The sequence below is a fragment of the Myotis myotis genome, unplaced genomic scaffold, assembly GCF_014108235.1.
Source record: "Myotis myotis isolate mMyoMyo1 unplaced genomic scaffold, mMyoMyo1.p scaffold_m19_p_3, whole genome shotgun sequence".
NCBI classification, from domain to species: Eukaryota; Metazoa; Chordata; class Mammalia; order Chiroptera; family Vespertilionidae; genus Myotis; species Myotis myotis.
In genome coordinates this window covers 23,970,150-23,992,116 of record NW_023416335.1, presented here as the reverse complement: position 1 = coordinate 23,992,116, position 21,967 = coordinate 23,970,150, and the positions used below count along the sequence as shown (strand labels likewise).

Here is a 21,967-nt window from a genome sequence, read left to right as displayed (position 1 = left end):
CAATAAATACATTTCAAAAATAAAAGTCTTGGGGCACAGAACAGCTTCAAGGAATACACTTCTCACCCACCTCTTTTACATTAGGACCAGTTTGGTTCAGCAGTATAATTAATTAGGTTCTGACATATGTTAAGGAATTTATTATCCATCTTCTCTATCTTTAATAAAATAAAACAATTCATCAAATGCCCCTTTTCATTAATGATTTTGGTCTGAAATGCAAGAACCTATTTAAAATAAAAGTTTGAAGGAGAGAAAATACTCTCCCATACTTATCAGTGAGGGAGTATTTCAGCAGCAGCTTTATCTCTCAGTATCTGTTACATAGGAAGTGGGATCTGGCAGCAATTTTTTTCTTCAATTTTAAGCTATTCTCTTTGAAATAAACACAGAACATGCAAAGTTAGTTAGGTTCTTTGCTGAGATGAATGGAACATACAAGTACCTTCCCTCAAAAGAAAGACTGCTAAAGGCTTTCCCAAGTACACATTTAGTTATTTTTTTCACTCAAAATGCTACTTCCCACTCTCCCAACTTTCTCAGATCCAATAGGGATAACAATCAACCCAAGAACAACCATTCTTTTCCTCCTCTGTGAAGCAACCATTTGTAAAGAGCACAACTCACCGCAAAAATTTTTAACAAAGTTTTCATGTAGAGCTTTCGAATACCAAAGGAGACTCCAAAAATAGCGGGGACTATGATGAAAACAAGAAGCAGGGTGAAGAGGACAGTCAGGGAGATGCCCAGGAGGTTGACAATCAGGCTATCAAAAGGCAGCAACAGGAACATGGTGGAGGGTCCAGGCAAGGCCATGACCTCCTCCCCAAGAACAAAGCACAGCCTTCAGATGGTCCTCTCAGACAGCACCAGTCGGGGAAACAGAGTCAGTTCCCAACGGAAAACAAACTCCATTCCAAAGTTCACATCATAGAGAGCATGGGAGGGGAATGAAGTAAAAAGGGCCACAGGAGGCAGCCCACAAACACCAGATCTCCCCGGAACAGACGGGCTCGGGAGGTGAATGAGGCAGGATCAATCTTCAGGGTGAGCATTCGAGTCCAGGCTGACTTTCTGTGACAGTGAGCAGCAAGGGCGGGATCTCTGCTCTGCTGCCCTTAGGCTGCTTCCAGAGTTTTACTTTTTTTCCTGCCCAAGCGCATTTAGCAGATAAATCTGTCCTGAAGCTCTGTCATTGCCAGAAGTACCAAGAAGAGTTGAACGTGGTGCCAGAAATATCCTGATAACTCCAGTGGAGGGGGGTGACTGCTGGCACTTCACACAGAAGGCTACTTACTGAACTTGAATATGTAGAAATTAAGTAACTGTTTTACTTAAAACTCCTTCGCAAGCTGAAAATTGGTTCATTGTAGAGAGTTCATATCTGGCCCCATTCTTCCTCCAGAGGCTCCTGGTGCACGCTGCTTCCAGGACCCTCCTACCTGGACAGCTGCAGTCTTTGCCAGCAGGACACAGATGCTGGCACAGAATGTCTCATGCTGCCTGTGGTGAGTGTAATTCCAGACGCTCCTGGCATTGGCTTCCTCTGGATATTCTTCTCCCTAAGGCCCCCTTTTCTCAGCAGTGACCTGGGTTCTTGGCAAGAAGTTGCTTACATGCTGCCAAAGCTGGGGGTGGAAACAGAAACACCGTCAGTCACAAATCCAGAGGACAAACGTCAATATGCTTTGGGGGTGGGAGAGTGTTTGAGGATTAGCCTAGAGTCAGTGCCAGCTTCTCAAGCCATCAAGGTCAAAGGGACTGAGCAGAGCAACAGGTGGCAGACACAAATGAGGGAGAAAAACACACCCATGTTTCATACAGTTTTCAACTCCAATGATATAATCTGTGACCACTCAGACTTTCTGAATACAAACCTATGGATATAAGGCACATCTGATAAGATAAAGAGGGTATACTGTGAAAAGTAAATGTCCCTCCTACCTGTCCCCCAGCTACCCAGAGTTCTTATCCAGGTACAACCGTATTACCAGCTTCGTATTCTTCCCACTATTCTATGCTTATACAAGTAAATCATAACTTCTTTTCTACGTGCCCCCAGTCTGGCAACAATCAAGATGGCATATTATGAACACTGCTCTTCACCTTGCTTTTTGTTTTGTTTTTAGCTCAATATATCATGGAAGAGTGTTCAATCAGCACATACATAGCTCCCTTACTTTTTGCAGGTATACTGTTTTTAACTGTAAGACTAGTTAACTGGTTTTCTGCAGTTGGACACCAATGTTTCTACTTTTGTGCTGTTACACATAATGTAATGAATAACCATGTTGCACACATGACTTAGCACACAAAATGAACAACCAAATATATTTTCATGATAAATTCCTAGAAAGGGAACTTCAGGGGAAAAGAAAACATAGAGTTTTAATTTCATAAGATATTGTCACATTTTCTATATAGAGGCTAAACTCCTCCAGCCTATCTCCCCACACTGGCCATTCTTTTTTAATTTAAGACTATTTTTTTAGAGCAGCTTTGAGTTCACAACAAAATTAAGAGGGAGGTACAGAGATTTCTCTTATATCCCTTGCCCCCCACATATGTAACAGCCTCCCCCATTATCAACATCCACCACACAGGTGCATTTGTTACAAATGATGAACCAACATTAATAAATCATAATCATCCGAGTCCATAATTTACATTACAATTCACTCTTGTACATCCTATCGGTTTGGACAAATTTATAATGATGTGTATCCATCATTACAGTATCATACAGAATATCTTCACTGCCCTAAAAATCCTGTGCTCTGATTGTTCATTCTTCCCTGCCCCAACCCCTGGCAATCAATAATCTTTTTACTGTCTCTATCGTTTTGCCTTTTCCAGAATATAGTTGGAATCATATTGCACATAGCCTTGTTAAATTGGCTTCTTTCACTTAAAATAGCCACTCCTTTTTAGAACTCTACTATTTCAAATACCTTACAGAAGTATTCCCGTTTTGTATTACTCATCCCTGACCACAACTTAGCAATGTGAATCTTGAATTTGGGAGCATCTTTCAAGCCCCTCTACAAACATTTTGGCTTCACACCAATTACCTTCAGGCTCTACTTCAATATATTAAGAAGTTCACGAATGAATGAACAGATAACTGAAATTACCTTAAATTTTGTCCAGTGCTTTATAGAACTCAGCTTTCACATGTGATGTTACAACCTGTCAACACATATTATTTCCATTTTACCAATTAGGAAACCAAGCAAGGTAGACACAGATCCAATTCTTCTGACTCCTAACCCATTACTGCTCCCATTATATTCCCACACATCTAGTGATTAAAAGCCATGACAGTTCAGTGGCACCGAGTCACAAATACTAGTTCCTGCATTTGATCCTCAACATCTTCCACTTTCACATTACCATTATTATTGCTAACACTTGTCGAATACTAACGACAGGACAATGAGCTAATATAATAAGCATATTACATATACTATGCTCACTTAATTCTCACAACAACCCTGTGATGGAGTTATTATTGTCATTGCTATTTACAGGTGAGGAAACTGAGGCTTAGAGGATAAAGTAAGCTACTCAGGGTCAAATAGCTAGTAAGTGGTAGAGTAGAAATTTGGACAAGTATATCTGTCATAGAGCCCCTGCTCTTTAACCACTATGCTCTCCTACCTCCCAGACTACCCTGAAATAAATGAAAACTTCCTTCATGCCAGTCCTGCTCTACAGAACTTCTTGTGATCAGAGAAAAACCACAAGGCAAATCTGGACTCATGTATCAGAATTTGGTGTTCTTCTCAGAATCCAAAGAACAAAACTGCTCTTTCATAAACTAGCCAAACTGATTATACATGCCAGATTTCTAACTACATCCCAACAGAGGTTCAGAAAATTAGATGTATTTCTGAGACTCAATCAACTTTTAATATGCTGTGACACTGTATTCCTTAAACGTGTCTACTCCAGCCTAATTCTAGGGTCCCCCCTCCATTCCACTCTTCCATACCACTCACCCTTGCCCAGCACTCCCATGGGAAAGAGGCAGCAAGATCCCTGTCCCATTGGACAGCTGCTGTCACTCTGGCCAAGGTTACCTTGAGGTCCTGTACCCAAGGTGACTGAAAGTAGGGTCACTTTGACTTTCCCATGCCAGAGTTTCTTTGAATTATAATCAACTGAGAATTTCAAAGGTTATGTTGGATTCATGTCCCCAAAACATTAAACACTTTTAAGCAATCAACTAATTTCTTCACCTATTTCAGGGGTTGGCAAATCATCATATGGTTATGGGCCAAAATCTGGCTATGGCCTGTTTTTACAAAGCTCATGACCTAGGAATTGTTTTTGTATCTTTAAAGAATTGTAAAAACAAAAAAATAATATGTGGCAGAGACCAGGGCCTGAGAAGCCTACAATATTTACTATCTGATCCTTTACAAGAGTTTGCTGACCCAGGACCCAGCTACTCTTCCTCCTGAGAGGTAGTGGACTTCCCCGTACTGTCCCACCCCACCTGAGTTCTTGTTTACTTACCAGTGCCAGGCTCCAGAACAGAGAACAGCCAAACTAGCCAAACAAGTTATCTGGCCAACACTATACAATCCTCTTATAAATTCTTAGAAGTAGAGAAAAAGCAAGCAAGCTGCAGTTATCAAACAGGGTTCCAAACATCTTGCTGGAGGAGCAAAGCAGTCATTAAAGGCAGAGGTAACTGTGCCATAAGGCCCCCGGAACACAGACTGTGATCTCTGGAAATATCAGAAAATCGCTCACATCAGAACTCAATCACACTACAATTTCTAGGTAACTGCTCACTTACGAGAGGGTATCACTATGTCTCAAGTAAATACAGCTATGACTCCTAAGCATGAGGCAGAGGAAGCCATGAACTCTAAGGAACATTTACTTGTACTCTTAACTTCCACAGCTTTCAGCCAAAATCACTGAGTCACTGGACCAAATTTTCCCTAAAAGCCCAAATGGTCCAGAGAAAAACAGAAGAACCAACTGGTTCTGACTTTTTTAAAAGGAAAGATGGCTTCATTCTAGGAATGTGACAGAGCCCACTGCTAAACTAGCTAAACTTTTCAACACTCTGAATGGCAAATCTGGGCTTTTAGGCCCACAATTTCCAGCGTACCTCAGTTCTCAGACGGATTCAGTGCATGCATTCAACAAACATTCACTGTTAGGTGTTAGATACTTGGTGGCGAACAAATATGCCTTGAGAAAAGTATTAACCAAATTAGCAGACACAAAGTCAAAATTTCACAAAATGATGATTACCAAGGAAGAGTGCTGGAAGAGAAAGTAATAGAGGGAAGTTACAAACTTAAATTGGGGCATTTAAACAATTCTGACCAAATCACAAGGCCAGTACTATTGTGATTCCTCACTGCAGAATCAAAAGCTTTTCAGCTAGCTCTCTGTGACACATCCTACTTCAGGAGACCATGACCACCAGACTGTGTCCAGAGAGATGCCACACACCAACTCAAAGGGAAAAAGATACAGCATTTTATTACAAATAAATGCTTCGGCTACACGGCAATAATGCATGTTTAAAGCACACCAAGCACAATGTCTGTCTCAGTAAATGGTATGCACCGGTGGGGTCCCTCAGCCTGGCCTGCGCCCTCAGCCTGGCCTGTGCCCTCAGCCTGGCCTGTGCCCTCTCACAATCCTGGATGCCTCGGGGATGCAGTATGAGTGAAACGGCAGGTGGCCCGGAGGAGCTCCTCATCCCAGCCCCACTGCGCCTGCCCCGCAATCATGCTGCCGCTTGGTAAGCCCGCTGAGCGGTGCTCCCCCTGTGGGAGCGCACTGACCACCAGGGGGCAGCTCCTGCATTGAGCATCTGCCCCCTGGTGGTCAGTGCATTTCATAGCGACCAGTCCACCGGTCACTTGGGCTTTTATATATAGAGACCATTATCAGAAGAAACCCAGAGTATTGTCTTCAGTTCTTGGTACCAAATTTTAAGAGGGCTAGATAGGCCCTAACCAGTTTGGCTCAGTGGATGGAGCATCGGCCTGCGGACTGAAGGGTCCCAGGTTCGGTCCGGTCGGGGGCATGTACCTTGGTTGCAGGCACATCCCCAGTGGGGAGTGTGCAGGAGGCAGCTGATCGATGTTTCTCTCTCATCGATGTTTCTAACTCTCTATCCCTCTCCCTTCCTCTCTGTAAAAAATCAATAAAATATATTAAAAAAAGAGGGCTAGATAGAGGGGAAGGCATTTCAAAGTATGTCACAAAACCCACAAGTCAAATACTACTACATGCCTAGCAAGCGCTAGTGCTCCATAAAAGGTAAGCTGTAAAGCACAGAAATATGAGTTAAAACAATAGTAAGATGGCAGAAAAAAATTTGTACCACAGTATCGGTAAAAATGAGAAAATACTCTCAATTACTGCTGGTTAGAGTGTAAAATGGCACAACCTCTATGGAGAACAATTTAGCAATTGCCATCACAATTTTAAATGCACATAATCTTAGTTCCAGCATTTCTACTTCTAAAAATTTATCCTAAAGATAAATTAGAACAGTGGTTCTCAACAAGGGGCAATTCTTTAATACCTTGTGGAACGTTTGGTAATATCTGCAGACATTTTTGGTTGTCACAACTTGGGATGGGGGTGCTACTGGCAGTGCACAGAGGGCAGGGATGTGTTAAATGTACTATGATGTACAGGCCAACTCCTACAACAAAGAATTATCCAGCCCCAATATCAATAGTGCTGAGGATGAGAAACCCTGTAGTAAAGCATGTGCAAAATAATATATGTGCAAGGTTACTGACTGAAGCATTGTTTGTAATACCAAAAGAAAAATCAATGTCCACTAATAGAGGATACAATGGAATATTATTCATCTGTTTAAAAAGACACACACACACACATACACACACACACACACATATGCACTAAGAAACAACCTCCCAGTTTGATACAGAATAATGTCCACAATAAATACCAATTGTAAGGGAGGGGAGAAAAGGAAAAATATATACAATTCATATGCACTCGCAAAGATACATGTCTGAAAAGATACACAAGTGACTGGCTAGATGGAAAGGAGAGTTTACTATTTATCTTTTTAGTATCTTTAAAATTATATTTGTCATTTTGAATAGGTAATAATCTCATGGTTCAAAAATCAAAAGAAACGTACTAGTGTTTTAATCCTGACTTGATCACTTAACCAGTAGTGTGAGTGACTTCAGGTACTTAATTTCTTTAAGCTTCTACTAAACCAATACCTACTAGAAGTAATGTTCCAAGATAACAAAAGTAAAGCACTTTCATAGTGCCTAGAGCAAGGCAAATACTCAAAATATATTACCTATTATTACTATTCTAAGCTCCTGTTACTAGAAAGGAGGATGGGGCATTTGAAGGTATTTCCCAAGAAGGCATGACATTACACTAACGAGAGATTTGGTTTCAAGTACTACCTGCCTAAGGTGCATACAATCCGCTGATATGGCTGGATCACGCGGATCCCATTCAGAAACTGCTGTGGGGCCTGCCTGACAGAGAGGGAAAACAGCCAGAGCCAGTACTGCCAGGCCACGCTAAGGGGAAACAAGGTCTGTAGAAATCAGGAAAAATGTTTCATGATCAGAGGTGGCACCCTCTGTGAGTGCTCTGGCAAAGACTAAGCCTATCAAAGAAGTTTTGAGCCAATTTGTGCGAGAGCTGGTAAGGAGATCTAACTACGTTACAGGACCATGAAACCTGGTAGAAGCCATTTAGCGTGAGCGAGCACTCAGATCAAGCTGGCTGTCATCCAGAAAAAGCAGACTGGCTCTGGCTACCCAGAGACAAGAGAAATGCTATTACAATTGGCAGGTACAGGGGTGCACATTTTAGCTTAATATGAAGAATCTAACCCTCACATTGCTGGTGGCACTGTGCAATGGTACAGCCACCTTGGGAAATAGTCTGGTAGTCCCTCAAATGGTTAAACATAGTTACCATATGACCCAGTTCTCCTAGGTATATAGTCAAGAGAACTAAAAACAACGATCCACATAAAAAATTGTGCCAATGTTTATAGCAGTATTATTCAGAATAGCCCAAAAGGTAGAAACTACCCAAATGTCCATCAACTGAATAAACAAAATGTGCTTTATCCACACAAGGTGTGGATGAAAAAGGTTTTTATGGAAAGTTACCTCCTAAGGTGATCTGATCATAAATTCCTCACTGGGCATGTCATGGTGGGTAGTCATGTCCCAGGCATTTAACTTTTTTTTTTAAGATATATTTTTATTGATTTCAGAGAGGAAGGGAGAGGGAGAGAGAGAACCATCAATGATGCGAGAGAATTATTGATCAGCTGCCGCCTATACACCCCCTATTGGGGATGGAGCCCACAACCTGAGCATGTGCTGACCAGGAATCAAACCGTGACCTCCTGGTTCATAGGTCGACGCTCAACCACTGAGCCACGCCAGCCATGTGCAGGCATGTAAGTTTAGTAAGAGGCTTACCTTTGCCTTAAGCCAGCCTTATCTGTCGTTTCTGGGCATCTGGGTTAATACAACTTTGAAATGCCCCCGCTTCAGATACCTCCTTTAAGCATGACCACCTTCAAGAGAAGATATAATCTTAACTATCACATATTCTGATCCCTGTCTTGCTTTCTCCTACCTCATGCAATCTATTTATGAACCCTGCTTAATCTCAAATGCATAAAGAAACTGCAAACTGTTACTCTCTGAAGCATTTTTCTCAATTTATTGAAATCTTGCTTCCAAAAGTATCCTCTATTTGACTCAAATAAGTTTTTATAAAAATTTAGGGAGTAGTGGAGTATAAGAAATTTGCTTGAATAGGTTTGTACGTTTTTACACTGATAAATGGAATATTATTTGGCCATTCAAAGGAATGAAGTATTGGTAGTTGCTACAATATGGATGAACCTTGAAAACATGGTAGCCCTAGCTTGTTTGGCTTAGTGGATAGAGTGTTGGCCTGTGGACTGAAGGGTCCTGGGTTCAATTCCCAGTCAAGAGCACATATCTCAATTGCAGGCTCGGTCCCGGCCACCAGGGCAAGTGTGGGAGGCAACCAATTGATGTGTCTCTCTCACATCGATGTTTCTCTCTCTTTCTCTCCCTCTCCTTTCTACTTTCTCTAAAAATCAATGGAAAAATATCCTCGGGTGAGGTTTAACAAAAAGAACACATCAAGGTAAAGAAGCCAGTCACAAAAGACCATATATTATGTGATTCCTTACTGTGAATTTAAATCTTTAGAGACAGAAAATAATTAGTGCTACTTAAGGCTGGGAAGAATAGGAAGACAGAGAAGTAGTAGGGAGAGAGAGAAAGAGGAGAGAGAGAGAGAAACATGATGTGAGAGACATATCAAATGGTTGCCTCCCGCACAAGCCCCAACCAGGGGTGGGGATCAAACCTGCAACCCAGATACGCGCCCTCAACCAGGAATGGAACTCATGACCCTCTGGTGTGCAAGCTGATGTTCTAACCACTGGGCCATGCCAGCTGGGCTAGTTAATAAAAACATTCTAAAATTGACTGTGGTGATGGTCACATATATCTGTGAATAAAAACCCGAAAAGCACCTTTTTGGCAGTGAGGTCCTCCCAGAACATGCCTCTCACTAAGGATCTCCTTCATCCTCTCCAGAAGAGAAAACACGAGAAGCAGCACCTGGTGCAGAGCCCCAATGCCTACTTCACGGAGGTGAAATGCCCAGGGTGCTATAAAATCACCAACGTCTTTAGCCGCGCACAAACGGCAGTTTGTGTGTTGGTTGCTCCATTGACCTCTGCCATTCAACAGTAGGAAAGGCAAGGCTTACAGAGGATGCTCCTTCAGAAGGAAGCAGCACTAAAAACAACTCCCATCAAGATGAGTGGGGAAGCATCCCATTAAACACATTTTAGATTCAAAAACACACACCTGAATTGTACACTTTAAATGGGTGAATTGTATAGTATGTGAACTGTATCTCAATAAAGCTGATAAGAATCTCAGAGAAGTTGTTCAAAAAGAAGAGACTGTTTAGCCCTGGCCAGTGTGGCTCAGTTGGTTGGGTGTTGTCCCAGACACCACCAAGAGGTCACCAGTTTGATTCCCAGTCAGGGCGGGTGCCTGGTTTGTGGGCTTGATCCCTGATAGGGGGGGCCGGGAGGCAGCTGATTGATGTTTCCCTCTCGTGTCCATGTTTCTCTCACTCTCCCTCCCGTTCTCTCTAAAAAATCAATAAAATAAAAAAATCTTTAAATAGACTGTTTAGAAAGATATTCACCCTCATCTGGATTCTGCAGGATGGTGGATATAGTATGGTGATTAGACCAGATGTTTTAAATTTCCTTTCCAATCTTAAAATAGTAGAATGTCAGAGAAGCAGTAAAGCGTGATGGTTCAATATGCAGGGAATCAGACAAGCTGCATCAAAACCAGCCTCCATTACTTTCTAGTTGTGTGACCTCAGGAAAATATATCAACTTTCCATGCTTCAATTTTCTCATCTGTAAAATGGGAATAATATGTATCCTGTGGTATTGCTGTGAAGACTGACAGAATGCAAGTGATCAGTATAGTGCCTGACACAAAGTACTCAATAAATAGAAGTTACTACTAAGTAACTGTCACTACAAAGCTGGAGGCAATAATAATAAATGATAAACTGCAACTCTATTAGTCAACCATTGGGAATTCTAGTCCAACCTCTTTTTTTTATGGCTCAAATAACTGAGCCTTGGAAGGGTTAAATAACTGGGACAAATTTAAAACTTGGCCAGTACCAGAGGCAGAACTAGAACTCAGATCTGCTCCCCAGGCTGACCTCTTTTTTGCCTTAGGGTACCACTCATTTTTCCTAGTGTACTGTCAAGACACAGACCCATCAGATACCCCAATTCTGATGTGATGGTAAACAAATGTGTGCAAGAACACAACAGAAATATGTGTGGTGCTAAGTTTAACATAAAAAAATAAATAAAAAATTTGCTTGAATAGGATGTTGCCGCTTAGGAGGAAAGTATATAAATGTGTCCAAGGAGAGAGGGTAGCACTCAGAGCTACTAGATTAGAGTGAAGCTGAAGTGCTAAAAACTAAGAATATACATACAGCCAACATTAATCCTGGATAAAATAAATGGTCCAAGACAAAGCCAGAATGATAGGCCAAAGGATAACTCAACTCATTTTGATGAAGACAGGATTATAGTCAGTTTCAGGGTCTTGGCCTAAGGTCACTCTGACTTTAAATATTTTCCCCTTGCCTAGAAAAGCTTAACTTGAATTGGAACTGGGTAATAAATAACATGGTACCAAGTTCGTCCGAAAGCAACGTAAGTCTTCAAAGCTGGGAGAACAAAAAAAAAAAAGGACAAACGATATAGAATATTTTGATATTGGGGGCCATCAGTTTAAAAAAGAACAAATTGACTTGCTGGAGCTCTAAGACCCTAGACCAGGAGTGGGCAAACTTTTTGATTCGAGGGCCACAATGGGTTCTTAAACTGGACCAGAGGGCCGGAACAAAAGCATGGATGGAGTGTTTGTGTGAACTAATATAAATTCAAAGTAAACATCATTACATAAAAGGGTACGGTCTTTTTTTTCAATAGTTTTATTCATTTCAAACAGGCCGGATCTGGCCCGAGGGCCGTAGTTTGCCCACGGCTGCCCTAGACATTTCATTACGAAGCCTGAACACTGCTCTAACAGCTCAATTTCAAAATTGGTGTTTTACATTTGAGTATTGTTTATATAACTGGAAACAACTTCCTGGTCTTTTTCTTTAAAAACCTATTTTCCTGGCCTGCCTGAGTAGCTCAGTGGTTGAGCATCGACCTATGATTCAGGAGGTCATGGCTCGATTCCAGGTCAGGGCACATGCCTGGGTTGAGGGCTCAATGCCCAGTAAGGGGCATGCAGGAGGCAGTCAATCAATGATGCTCTCTCATCATTGATGTTTCTCCCTCTCTCCCCCCTTCCTCTTTGAAATCAATAAAAAAAAAATATTTTTAAAAAAACACACCCCAATTTTTCTGGTTTATTTCACTCAGCTTTATTATTCTGAGAATCTTTCATGTGTTAGTAGTTCATTCCTTTTCATTGCTGAGCTGTATTCTATTGTATGGATATATCACAATATTATCCATTCACCTACTGATGGACAGCTGGGTTTTTCCAGCTTGGAGCTGTTACAGATAAAGCTGCTATCGACAAGGCTTTGCATAGACATATGCTTTCACTTCTCTAGGGAAAATCCGAAGTAGTGGAAAGACTGAGACTAAGGTATGTTTAGCTTTTTATGAAACTGCCAAACCTCATTCTAAACTGGTTGTACCATTTTGCATTCTCACCAGCAGTGTATGAAAACTCTACATCTTCACCAACACTTGACATAATCGGTATTTTAATTTTACACATACTAGTGGATGTGAGGTGTTATCTGAAAGTTTTAATTTGTATTTCTCTAATGACTAATGCTATTGAGCATCTTTTCATGTGCTAATTTGACACCTGTATGTATGTCTTCTCTGATGAAATGTTCAAATCTTTTGCCCATTTTTTATTAGGTTATTTTATTATTGAATTCGTTACAGGCCATTTTTTAGAAGTCAAGCTTTTCCTCCCCAATGACTAACAGTCTCATTTAAAATGGGAAAGCATTACTACTGAACTATACTTAAGAATGGTTAAGATGGTTTTAAAAAAATGAGGAAATTAATCCCACAGACAACAACAACAAAAAAAGGATGAGAAAGCATTTTTCTCAAAGGCACAAAACTTACGAAACAGATTTCTTTGTTCAACTCACCACAAACTCAAAACAATCCTAACTGTTCAAAGAAAAATCACTAGAACATGAAAGAAAAAAACAAAAAACCAATGACCACAACCACAAACTCTACATTAACCTCAGAACCGAATGTTACTAAGCAACATAAAACACTCCAACTTTATGCTCACCGGCAGTGACCCTGTGCTGCACAGTACAGCAGCCACCCACACATGACTCCTGCGCCTGAAACATGGCTGGGCCAAACGAAATGTTCCGTAAAGTACACACTGGATTTTAATGACTTAGGATGAAAACAATGAAGACCTCATTAATAACGTATATGATGGTCACATGTTTAAGTGATATTCTATAATTTGGGCTAAATAAAATATATTCTTAAAATTATTTTCACCTGTTCCTTTTACCTTATTTTAGTTTATTGTTAATCCTCACCCAAGGATTTTTTTTCCATTGATTTTTTTAGAGAGAGTGGAAGAGGGGGAGGAAGAGAGAGAGAGAGACATACATCGATTGGTTGCCGCCCGCAAGTGCCCAAATAGGACCAGGGATTGACTCTGCAACCCAGGTAAGTGCCCTTGACCAGGAATAGAACCTATGGCCCTTCAGTGCATAGGCCAACACTTGAATCACTAAGCCACAACAGCCAGAGCAGTCTTTTTACCTTTTTTAAAATATATATATATTTTATTGATTTTTTACAGAGAGGAAAGGAGAGGGATAGAGAGCTAGAAACATCAATGAGAGAGAAACATCGATCAGCTGCTTCCCTCACACCCCCCACCAAGGATGTGCCCGCCACCAAGGCACATGCCCTGACCAGAATTGAACCTGGGACCTCTCAGTCCGCGGGCCAACGCTCTATCCACTGAGCCAAACCGGTTAGGGCTCTTTTTACCTTTTTTAAGAGTGGGTATTGCCCGGGTTGCAGGCTCGATCCCTACAAGGCTTATATTATATTTCTACTGGGTAGCAGTGATCAAATACTTTTAAAGCAGACCCTGAAAATAATATATCTCTAACAGGTAAGAAAAAATATATATACATATATTTCCCCCTCCACCCCCCCAATTCCTCCAAGGTGTGAACAAAATGGTACAATACAAAGGGTTTACACCTGGAACTCAGGAGCTGTCTTAGGTTTGAGCTACAGCTCTGTTACTATCTGGTCTATTAGTTACTAGCTTCCCTGGATTTAAGTTTCCTCACTTTTTGTTTTTTAATTTAAAAAGTCAACTATAATATGCTCCTACTTTTCACAAAGTATTATTCTAGTATTGCAGATCTTGAGCTTATAGTTTAATGGGAAGTACACACAAAACACACAACTATCATACGAGACAAAATAAAGAGCCGCCAAAAAGGAGACAAGCCTCTGTGATTGTATGGCGTGTACATATGATATGTATGTAAGTTTTTTAAAGGTGAAAGAGCACCTTAATGGAGTTAGGAAAAACTCCAGGAACCTGTAACTTTCCTAACTCTACAATTCTGCACTCTTACAAAGCATTCATCATGCTACAGTAAACATCATTATGTAGATTACTTACTGCTCCAATGAATTGATGACATTTGGTCAAGCCCTCACATAAGTAAGCATAATGATACATAAGATGTAAATGACATACCACAATGAGGCTCTGTTACTTGAAGAAACAATTCTGCAGTACAATTCAAGCTTAAACCTCTGGCTTGTATCTCCAGAAAGTAAGAGATTTTTTCAAATAAAAGGTAACCTTTTGTGATGTGCATACAGATGAGAGAAGGGGTTTATTCTTTAGCAGAAAATAGCAACTTAAGCTAAAATCCTGATAGACTAACCACAGCACTCTTTTTAACACCATAAACACAAACAATCACACAAAATACACAAGCCCCCTACCCCATGTCTTCAGGGGTGATGATTTACCAAGACACCAAGATGCTGTTATTCCAGTAGTACTTGCATAAACTGGATGTTATAGAATAGTAAAAAGATAGGAAAATTCCAGAACAAGTGAAATAGGGAAAGTAATACAAATAGTTAAACAGCAGTTTGCAGCCACCTAGTAAATGCTATCTTCCCTACACTTCAGCCTAAATGGTTTGCACTTCTCCCCAACCAGAGGGTAAATAGCTTAAGGTCCTGGTGTACTCTCCCTCCAGGGAGCAGGCCCCCGCCATTCTCTCCCCCATCTCCTCCCCATAACCTCTAAGGCGGCGGTTCTCAACCTGTGGGTCGCGACCCCTTTGGGGGTCAAACGACCCTTTCACAGGGGTCGCCTAAGGCCATCGGAAAACATATATAATTACATATTGTTTTTGTGATTAATCACTATGCTTTAATTATGTTCAATTTGTAACAATGAAAATACACCCTGCATATCAGATATTTACATTAGGATTCATAAGAGTAGCAAAATTACAGTTATGAAGTAGCAACGAAAATAATGTTATGGTTGGGGGTCACCACAACACGAGGAACTGTATTAAAGGGTCGCTGCATTAGGAAGGTTGAGAACCACTGCTCTAAGGGATCCCATGAGACTTGCAACCAGGGGAGCAACGGGCAGCAGCAGCTCGCCCAGGCTGACCCCCGGACCCTGTCTCCAAGGCCCCCTTTCTCTGACTTCCCAGTGAGCCAAAGCAGCCGAGTCTAGTCTATCTTGTTGCTTCTTCTATGCATTCCGTTTCGCTCTTCTAAGTATAGCTTTGCTGCGGTCAGTAAGTTCTTGCTTGCTTTTCTACACTTTGTCTCTTGATTTAAATCTTTCCCTCGCCCTAGCTGGTTTGGCTCAGTGAATAGAGTGTCGGACTGCAGACTGAAGAGTCCCGGGTTTGATTTTGGTCAAGGCCATATGCCCAGGTTGCAGGCTCAATCCCCCAGTGTGGAGCATGCAGGAGGCAGCCAATCAATGATTCTCTCATCACTGATGTTTCCCTCTCTCTCTCCCTTCCTCTCTGAAATCAATATATATGTATATATATGTATGTGTGTGTGTGTGTGTGTGTGTGTGTGTGTGTATATATATATTTAAAAAATCTTTCCCTCAAGAAGACAAGAACTGAGGGCTCTGAGTCTCCCTGGTAACATCTTTGAACTGAGGGCTCTGCATCTCCCCAGTAACAGATACACATGATAACTATTGTTATTTAGGTCACAAACTCACAGAAGTCCGCCCTGAAAGAAATTTATAAACAACTGTGCTACATTATATAAACTGAACTCAAAGAACTCTATATACCTTGGAGATAGACTATGCCCATATTAAAAGAAAACTGAGACACAAATACTGAACTTACCTGTCTTTTTTGAGATAGGAAATTTTAATAGCATAAAGTGTGCTAGGAAATATGTACACGGTTAAAAAAACAACAACAAAAAAAACCCAACCCACAATTCATCCAGCCCAGGTTTCTTATCTGTTAATGGCAAGAAAGAATGTTTTTGGAAAGGGCTATTCTCCCCGATATCAATAAGCAAAACCTCTGGGGTATATTCCAACTACTACTAAATAGTTGTGAATGTTACCTAATCTTTTAAAAGCTTGTTCTTATTATCAGTCTGCTATTCTAGTTCTAGGGTCACAATTTTCCCATATGACTGAAAAGCTATGATTACTAGTAGACATTTGCCCCAAATGTAGTTTAAGAACTAATTTGAGGCCTATCTCCTAGTTGTATTATACCTGAATTTGGTGGGAACGTTTTTCACATTTAACTGCCCAAACCCTTCAGTGTAAGGGTTTTCAGTCATAGCCCTTCCACACATTTCTCTTTCCTGAAGACAACCTAGAGGTAAGCAGTGTGGTACAGTGGAAAGAGCAAGCGAGGAGTTGGGAGGTGTCTCCTCAGCTCCGTTCAGCCTCTTATTCCTGTAGATCTGGACAAGTCACTGAACCTCTCTGGACCTTGAGGGCTCATCAAAAATGGAAAATTAGCCCTAACCGGTTTGGCTCAGTGGATAGAGCATTGGCCTGTGGACTGACTGGTCCCAGGTTTGATTCTGGTCAAGGGCATGTACCTTGGTTGCGGGCACATACTCAGTAGGGGGTGTGCAGGAGGCAGCTGGTCGATGTTTCTCTCTCATCGATGTTTCTAACTCTCTATCCCTCTCCCTTCCTCTCTGTAAAAAAATCAATAAAATACATTTTAAAAAAAAATAATGGAAAGTTAGACAAGATGACCTGGAAGTTCTCATCCTGACCTGGAAGACTTGTTTTAACCTGCCCTCCAGCAACTTAATCATTTTTCATACCCTTTTCTAGTCCTTCTCCAGTGCTGGCTATGTTTCTTATCTGAAGGACTTCTAATAGCAGACTGTGTCCCAATAAAAGTACATGCTGACTATTTGACAGCAAGATTTTTATTCTGAATCTCAAGCTACTTTTGACATCAAGGATTTAACCCAAAGATACAAAGGAGGGGGAAATGGATGGAGACACAGATGGAACAGGCTTTGCCATACAGTGAGCTGTGGAGGCTGGATGATGGCTATCTGCTGATTTACTATTCTATTTACTTTTGTATGTCGGAAATCCTCCATCAATATGAAGTTGAAAAACGCAAAAAACACAAAACACACACACACACACACACACACAACATCACTGTCAAAGTGAGAAAAGAACACCGAACTGGAATGATCACAGTCTTTGGCATAAGGATAATTGCTGCTCACACCATTTCCCTTGGGCTGAGATAGAATCTACAAGACCTGAAACTAAGGAAAGCTACTCCAAGTCCGGCCAAAATGAAGGAAAATGAACCAAAGAGGAAATTCTACAACTGATCCCAAGGTTATCAGTGAGAAGATCCACGGCAGGAGGGCATGGCAGGGAGAGGCACGCTGTATACCACAGAGCGGAACGCCCTTCCACGGAGCTATGCTGTGATGGTTCCCATGGTGCATTTTCCCTAACTTTCCAACTGCAAAAGTCAAACCCCATGCGAAACGGAAAGCGAGGAAATCAACAAGATCCCCTGGTGGGAGGATGCCTCGCAGCGCGTGAAAGCAACACGCAAAGGCAAGGGATTTCGGGGGTACAGAAAGGAAAAACGGGGCTCCCTTGGAGAACGAGAGAGAATAGACATCCCGGGAAGCCGAAGGACACAGGAAAGGAAACCATGGGCGAGGGCACTTCCTCGCGACGCCTGACACCCCCTGCAGTCTCCCGAGCTGCATCCCCAGGCGCGAGGGGCTGGCGCGCTCGGGGAACCCCGGAATCGGGAGGACCTAGGAGTCCGTCGCTAGGACCGGGCGGAGCGGGGAGGGCCCGGGCGGAGGGCGGCCGCGCGGGGACCGGGCTCCCGGCGCAGGGGCGGCGGAAGGGGCGCGGACGGTTCCACTGCGGCCGCGGGGCGGAACGCTCCGACTGGCCGGGCCACCCCGGGCAGCCGCGATGGTGCCTCCTGCCGCCGGCGCGGCGCTGGGAGGGCGTCCCCGGCCCGCAGGCCCCTCGCCCCGAACCCCACGCTCGGTTGTCGGCTCCCCCGAGGCCACTGACCTTCAGGGAGGAGGCGGCTGGGTCGTACTCACCGTCCGCGAGGCTGCGCGGCTCCCCGGCCCTCCGGCGCCGGCCCCTCCCCCCTGGCCCGCCGCCGCGCCGAGCCGTGCGTCAGACGTGCGCGCGCCGCCTTTGTCTACGCCGCTCTGACGTGCCCCGCGCGTCCCCCCGCCCTCCCGCCGTCGGCTCCCACGCCCCTCACCCCAGCGCGCGCGCCGGGGCCGGATGGGGGAGGGAGGGAGGGGGTCCGGGGAGGGGGTCGCGGGGCGGGGCGGGGCGGGGAGGTGGTGACGCGTCACCCACCCCCGGTGGGCGCGCCCGGGAACCGCTGAGCCGCCCCTGGCGAGCGCGGGGCCTCGGTCCCAGACGGGCGGGTGCTGCCGAGACTGGGACTGTGCCCCGAGGCCCGGGTCTCCGGCCCCTCGCCGAGGTCCGGCACCCCCCTGTCCCCGCATTCCCGCTCTGATAAGAGGCGCGCTTCCTAAACGGGGTGTCCTCAGAGCCCGAATCCTGGCCGCTCCCCCTCGGTCTCGTAGCATCCGTTCTGGGGAGGGTGGTGTGAGTCGCCCAGGGCCGCGTCCTCTTGGGGACGTGGTGAGTGTGCAGTGAGGTGCATGCGGTTCTGGAGGTGAAGAGCTGCGCTCGCGGCCGGGCACTCAAGAAAGGTGAGCTGCCGGCGCATCACCCCTGTCTCCCCTGCCTTCCGAGTGCAGCCAAAGGGTGCAGGGCTGGCATGCGGGGTCCCGCCCGCTGCACCCTGCCCAGTGCACCCTACATGTGGAACTCATCTCGCTGCCAGAGGCTAGGGCCAGCCGTGGGCAAACTACGGCCCGAGGGCCAGATCCGGCCCGTTTGAAATGAATAAAACAAAAAAAAAAAAGACCATACCCTTTTATGTAATGATGTTTACTTTGAATTTATATTAGTTCACACAAACACTCCATCCATGCTTTTGTTCCGGCCCTCCGGTCCAGTTTAAGAACCCATTGTGGCCCTCGAGTCAAAAAGTTTGCCCACCCCTGGCGGGTGCCTGCTGGAGTTTGCACGTGAATTTCTCACCATCTCTTCAGACTTCAAATGCCTAGCTCAAGCTTAGCATCGCCCCTGAAACAGGTCCTCCTTCAAAGGCGTTTTTGCCTCCAATACCAAGCCCGCCCTTGTTTGTTCCACGCCCTGTTTTTCCGAGCTAAATAATCAGATAATAAATCTTGGTGGTAAAGTCCACATTCTGAGACCTCAAAATCTGACTTTAAGAATGACTCTGCGCCAAAACACTGGGTCACGCATCCCCACACTATATGTCACAACACCTATCATAAACTCAATGTATCCATTTAGCACACCTCCATTGAACCCTCACTATATGGGCAATTTTTTATTTTTTTATTGTCTAAAGTTTTTTTTAAAGTATATTTTATTGATTTTTTACAGAGAGGAAGGGAGAGGGATAGAGAGCCAGAAACATCGATCAGCTGCCTTCTGCACGCCCCCCACTGGGGATGTGCCTGCAACCAAGGTACATGCCCTTGACCCTTGACCGGAATCGAACCTGGGACCCTTGAGTCCGCAGGCCTACGCTCTATCCACTGAGCCAAACCGGCTCTGGCTATTGTCTAAAGTTTTACATATGTCTCCTTTTTCCCCAATTGAACTCCCTACCCCCTAGCCATTCCCGCCCGGGGCAAGCCCCCACCGCCCTATATGGGCAGTTTTTGCCAGAGTCTCAATGATGCAAAGTTGACTAATGAATGCATGGCCATGTCTAATCTTCAACTAGGTGAAGAAGGAACTGGACAGCGTACATTTTTGTGTTCCTCCCCAATGCTAGGGAGAGGGGTTTTAAGCGGCCACTATCTTAAATGCTCTTTAGGTTCTTATGTCTGTTGTGTGTTTTTTTCCTGCCCCAGAACCAGTCAAAACTTACACGTAGTCCATCATCTGCTCTCTCCTGTGTGTTCATGTTTACATTTTTTTCACAACCTTTGCCATTGGTATAATTCTTTCTATATAATAATTTTGAAACTTAAAAATGTTTCTCACATATTAGAGACCGAACAAAAACAGTGTTGATTGACTCTTTGCCCAACCAAATAGTGGACTTCATTATTGGGTACACACATACACACAGAGTCTGCAAACATTCACTGGCACATTCCCTAAACTTCGTCGGCACAGGAAGACAATCAAACTTCCCTCTGAAGAGAAAACCAACAAGAACTGGCTTAATACAGTTCCCTTAGGCTTCACAGTTTTGTTTGCAAAGGTCAGTGATCTGGGCAGATCACTGGCATATTCATTTTTAGAAACGAGTAATACAAATGGGAAAGATAAATGAGCAAGTAATGCTTGAAAACTAGACACAAAGCAGATTTATCTATAGAGAAGGCTCACTGCTTATGTCATGACCAGGTTTATGTCCTCCATTAAATTCCTTGTCACTGTGAATTTGGACTATCTAGAATTCAGCCGTGGGCAAACTACGGCCCACGGGCCGGATCCGGCCCGTTTGAAATCAATAAAGCTAAAAAAAAAAAAAAAAAAAAAAAAAAAAGACCGTACCCTTTTATGTAATGATGTTTACTTTGAATTTATATTAGTTCACACAAACACTCCATCCATGCTTTTGTTCCGGCCCTCCGGTCCAGTTTAAGAACCCATTGTGGCCCTCGAGTCAAAAAGTTTGCCCACCCCTGATTCTAGATTATTTTTGAATGTATTTTCATATTCTACAAAAAGCTGTGTGAATAATTTTTTAAAGCCTGATGTAAGATAGTCCATTCAAAGAAGGGGATCAGCCCTGGCCCATGTGGCTCAGTTGGTTAGAGTGTCGTCCTATGCACTAATGGGTCATGGGTTTGATTCCCCGACAGGGCACATACCACAGGTTGAGGGTTTGCAAAGGCAACTGGTGTTTCTCTCTCTCCTCAATGTTTTTCTTCTCTCTCTCTCTCTCTCTCTCTCTCTCTCTCTCTCTAATGAAAAACACATCCTTGGGTGAGGATTAAAAAAATAATAATTAAAAAAATTAAATCCTATAAAAAGAAAAGAAGAGGATCATAGTGTTAAGGTCTCAGTGAGAGGTTTAACAACACCATCCCCCCCCCCATTCCTAACTTTGAGCTCTTTTCCCAAAATGTGCCTCTACAGTCATTGTGTTCGCTGTGTATATGACATATAGTACTATTAAGCTGGGAAGATACTCCTTTGAAAAGATACTCTTTCCCGTAGTAGAGTATTACCATAAGTATGCTGTATAACTTCTTTCCCTTCCACAGACACCACTGACATGTGCAAAGCCTTTGACATTCATTAAGAAGCAAATTCACAATTGCTTACTAGAGAACCAGCAACATCAATACTCATTTCCAAGCACAAAGAAAACAAAAAGGCCCAAATTTACCAAAGGCATGTTATTTTTTTAAACTTTTAATTGTGGTAAAGTATATACAAAATTTACCATCTTGCCAGACCGGTTTGGCTCAGTGGATAGAGCATCAGCCTGCGGACTGAAGGGTCCCAGGTTCGATTCCGGTCAAGGGCATGTACCTTGGTTGCGGGCATATCCCCAGTAGGAGGTGTGCAGGAGGCAGCTGGTCGATGTTTCTCTCTCATCGATGTTTCTGACTCTCTGTCCCTCTCCCTTCCTCTCTGTAAAAAATCAATAAAATACATTTAAAAAAAAATTTACCATCTTAACCATTTCT

At 43.3% G+C, this 21,967-nt stretch overlaps 1 protein-coding gene and 1 pseudogene across 4 annotated transcripts in view; one reads left to right on the top strand and one right to left on the bottom strand.

Annotated features, from left to right (window-relative positions):
* GPAT4 (glycerol-3-phosphate acyltransferase 4) overlaps positions 1 to 18,415 on the bottom strand; it is a 40,650-nt gene extending 22,235 nt beyond the window's left edge. For 2 of the 4 annotated variants that reach the window (XM_036297192.1, XM_036297195.1), the window contains exons 1-2: positions 18,296 to 18,415; positions 628 to 1,628 (exon numbers count right to left, since the gene is read on the bottom strand). In XM_036297192.1, coding sequence (XP_036153085.1) covers positions 628 to 816 — 189 coding nt within the window. In that variant the 5' untranslated portion in view covers positions 817 to 1,628; positions 18,296 to 18,415. Of the gene's footprint in view, positions 1 to 627; positions 1,629 to 3,134; positions 3,190 to 18,263 lie in introns of all 4 variants that reach the window. The other 2 variants (XM_036297194.1, XM_036297193.1) reach the window with 2 other exon arrangements.
* Positions 9,603 to 9,852, top strand: LOC118649801 (annotated as a pseudogene).
* Positions 18,416 to 21,967: the final 3,552 nt, after the last annotated feature.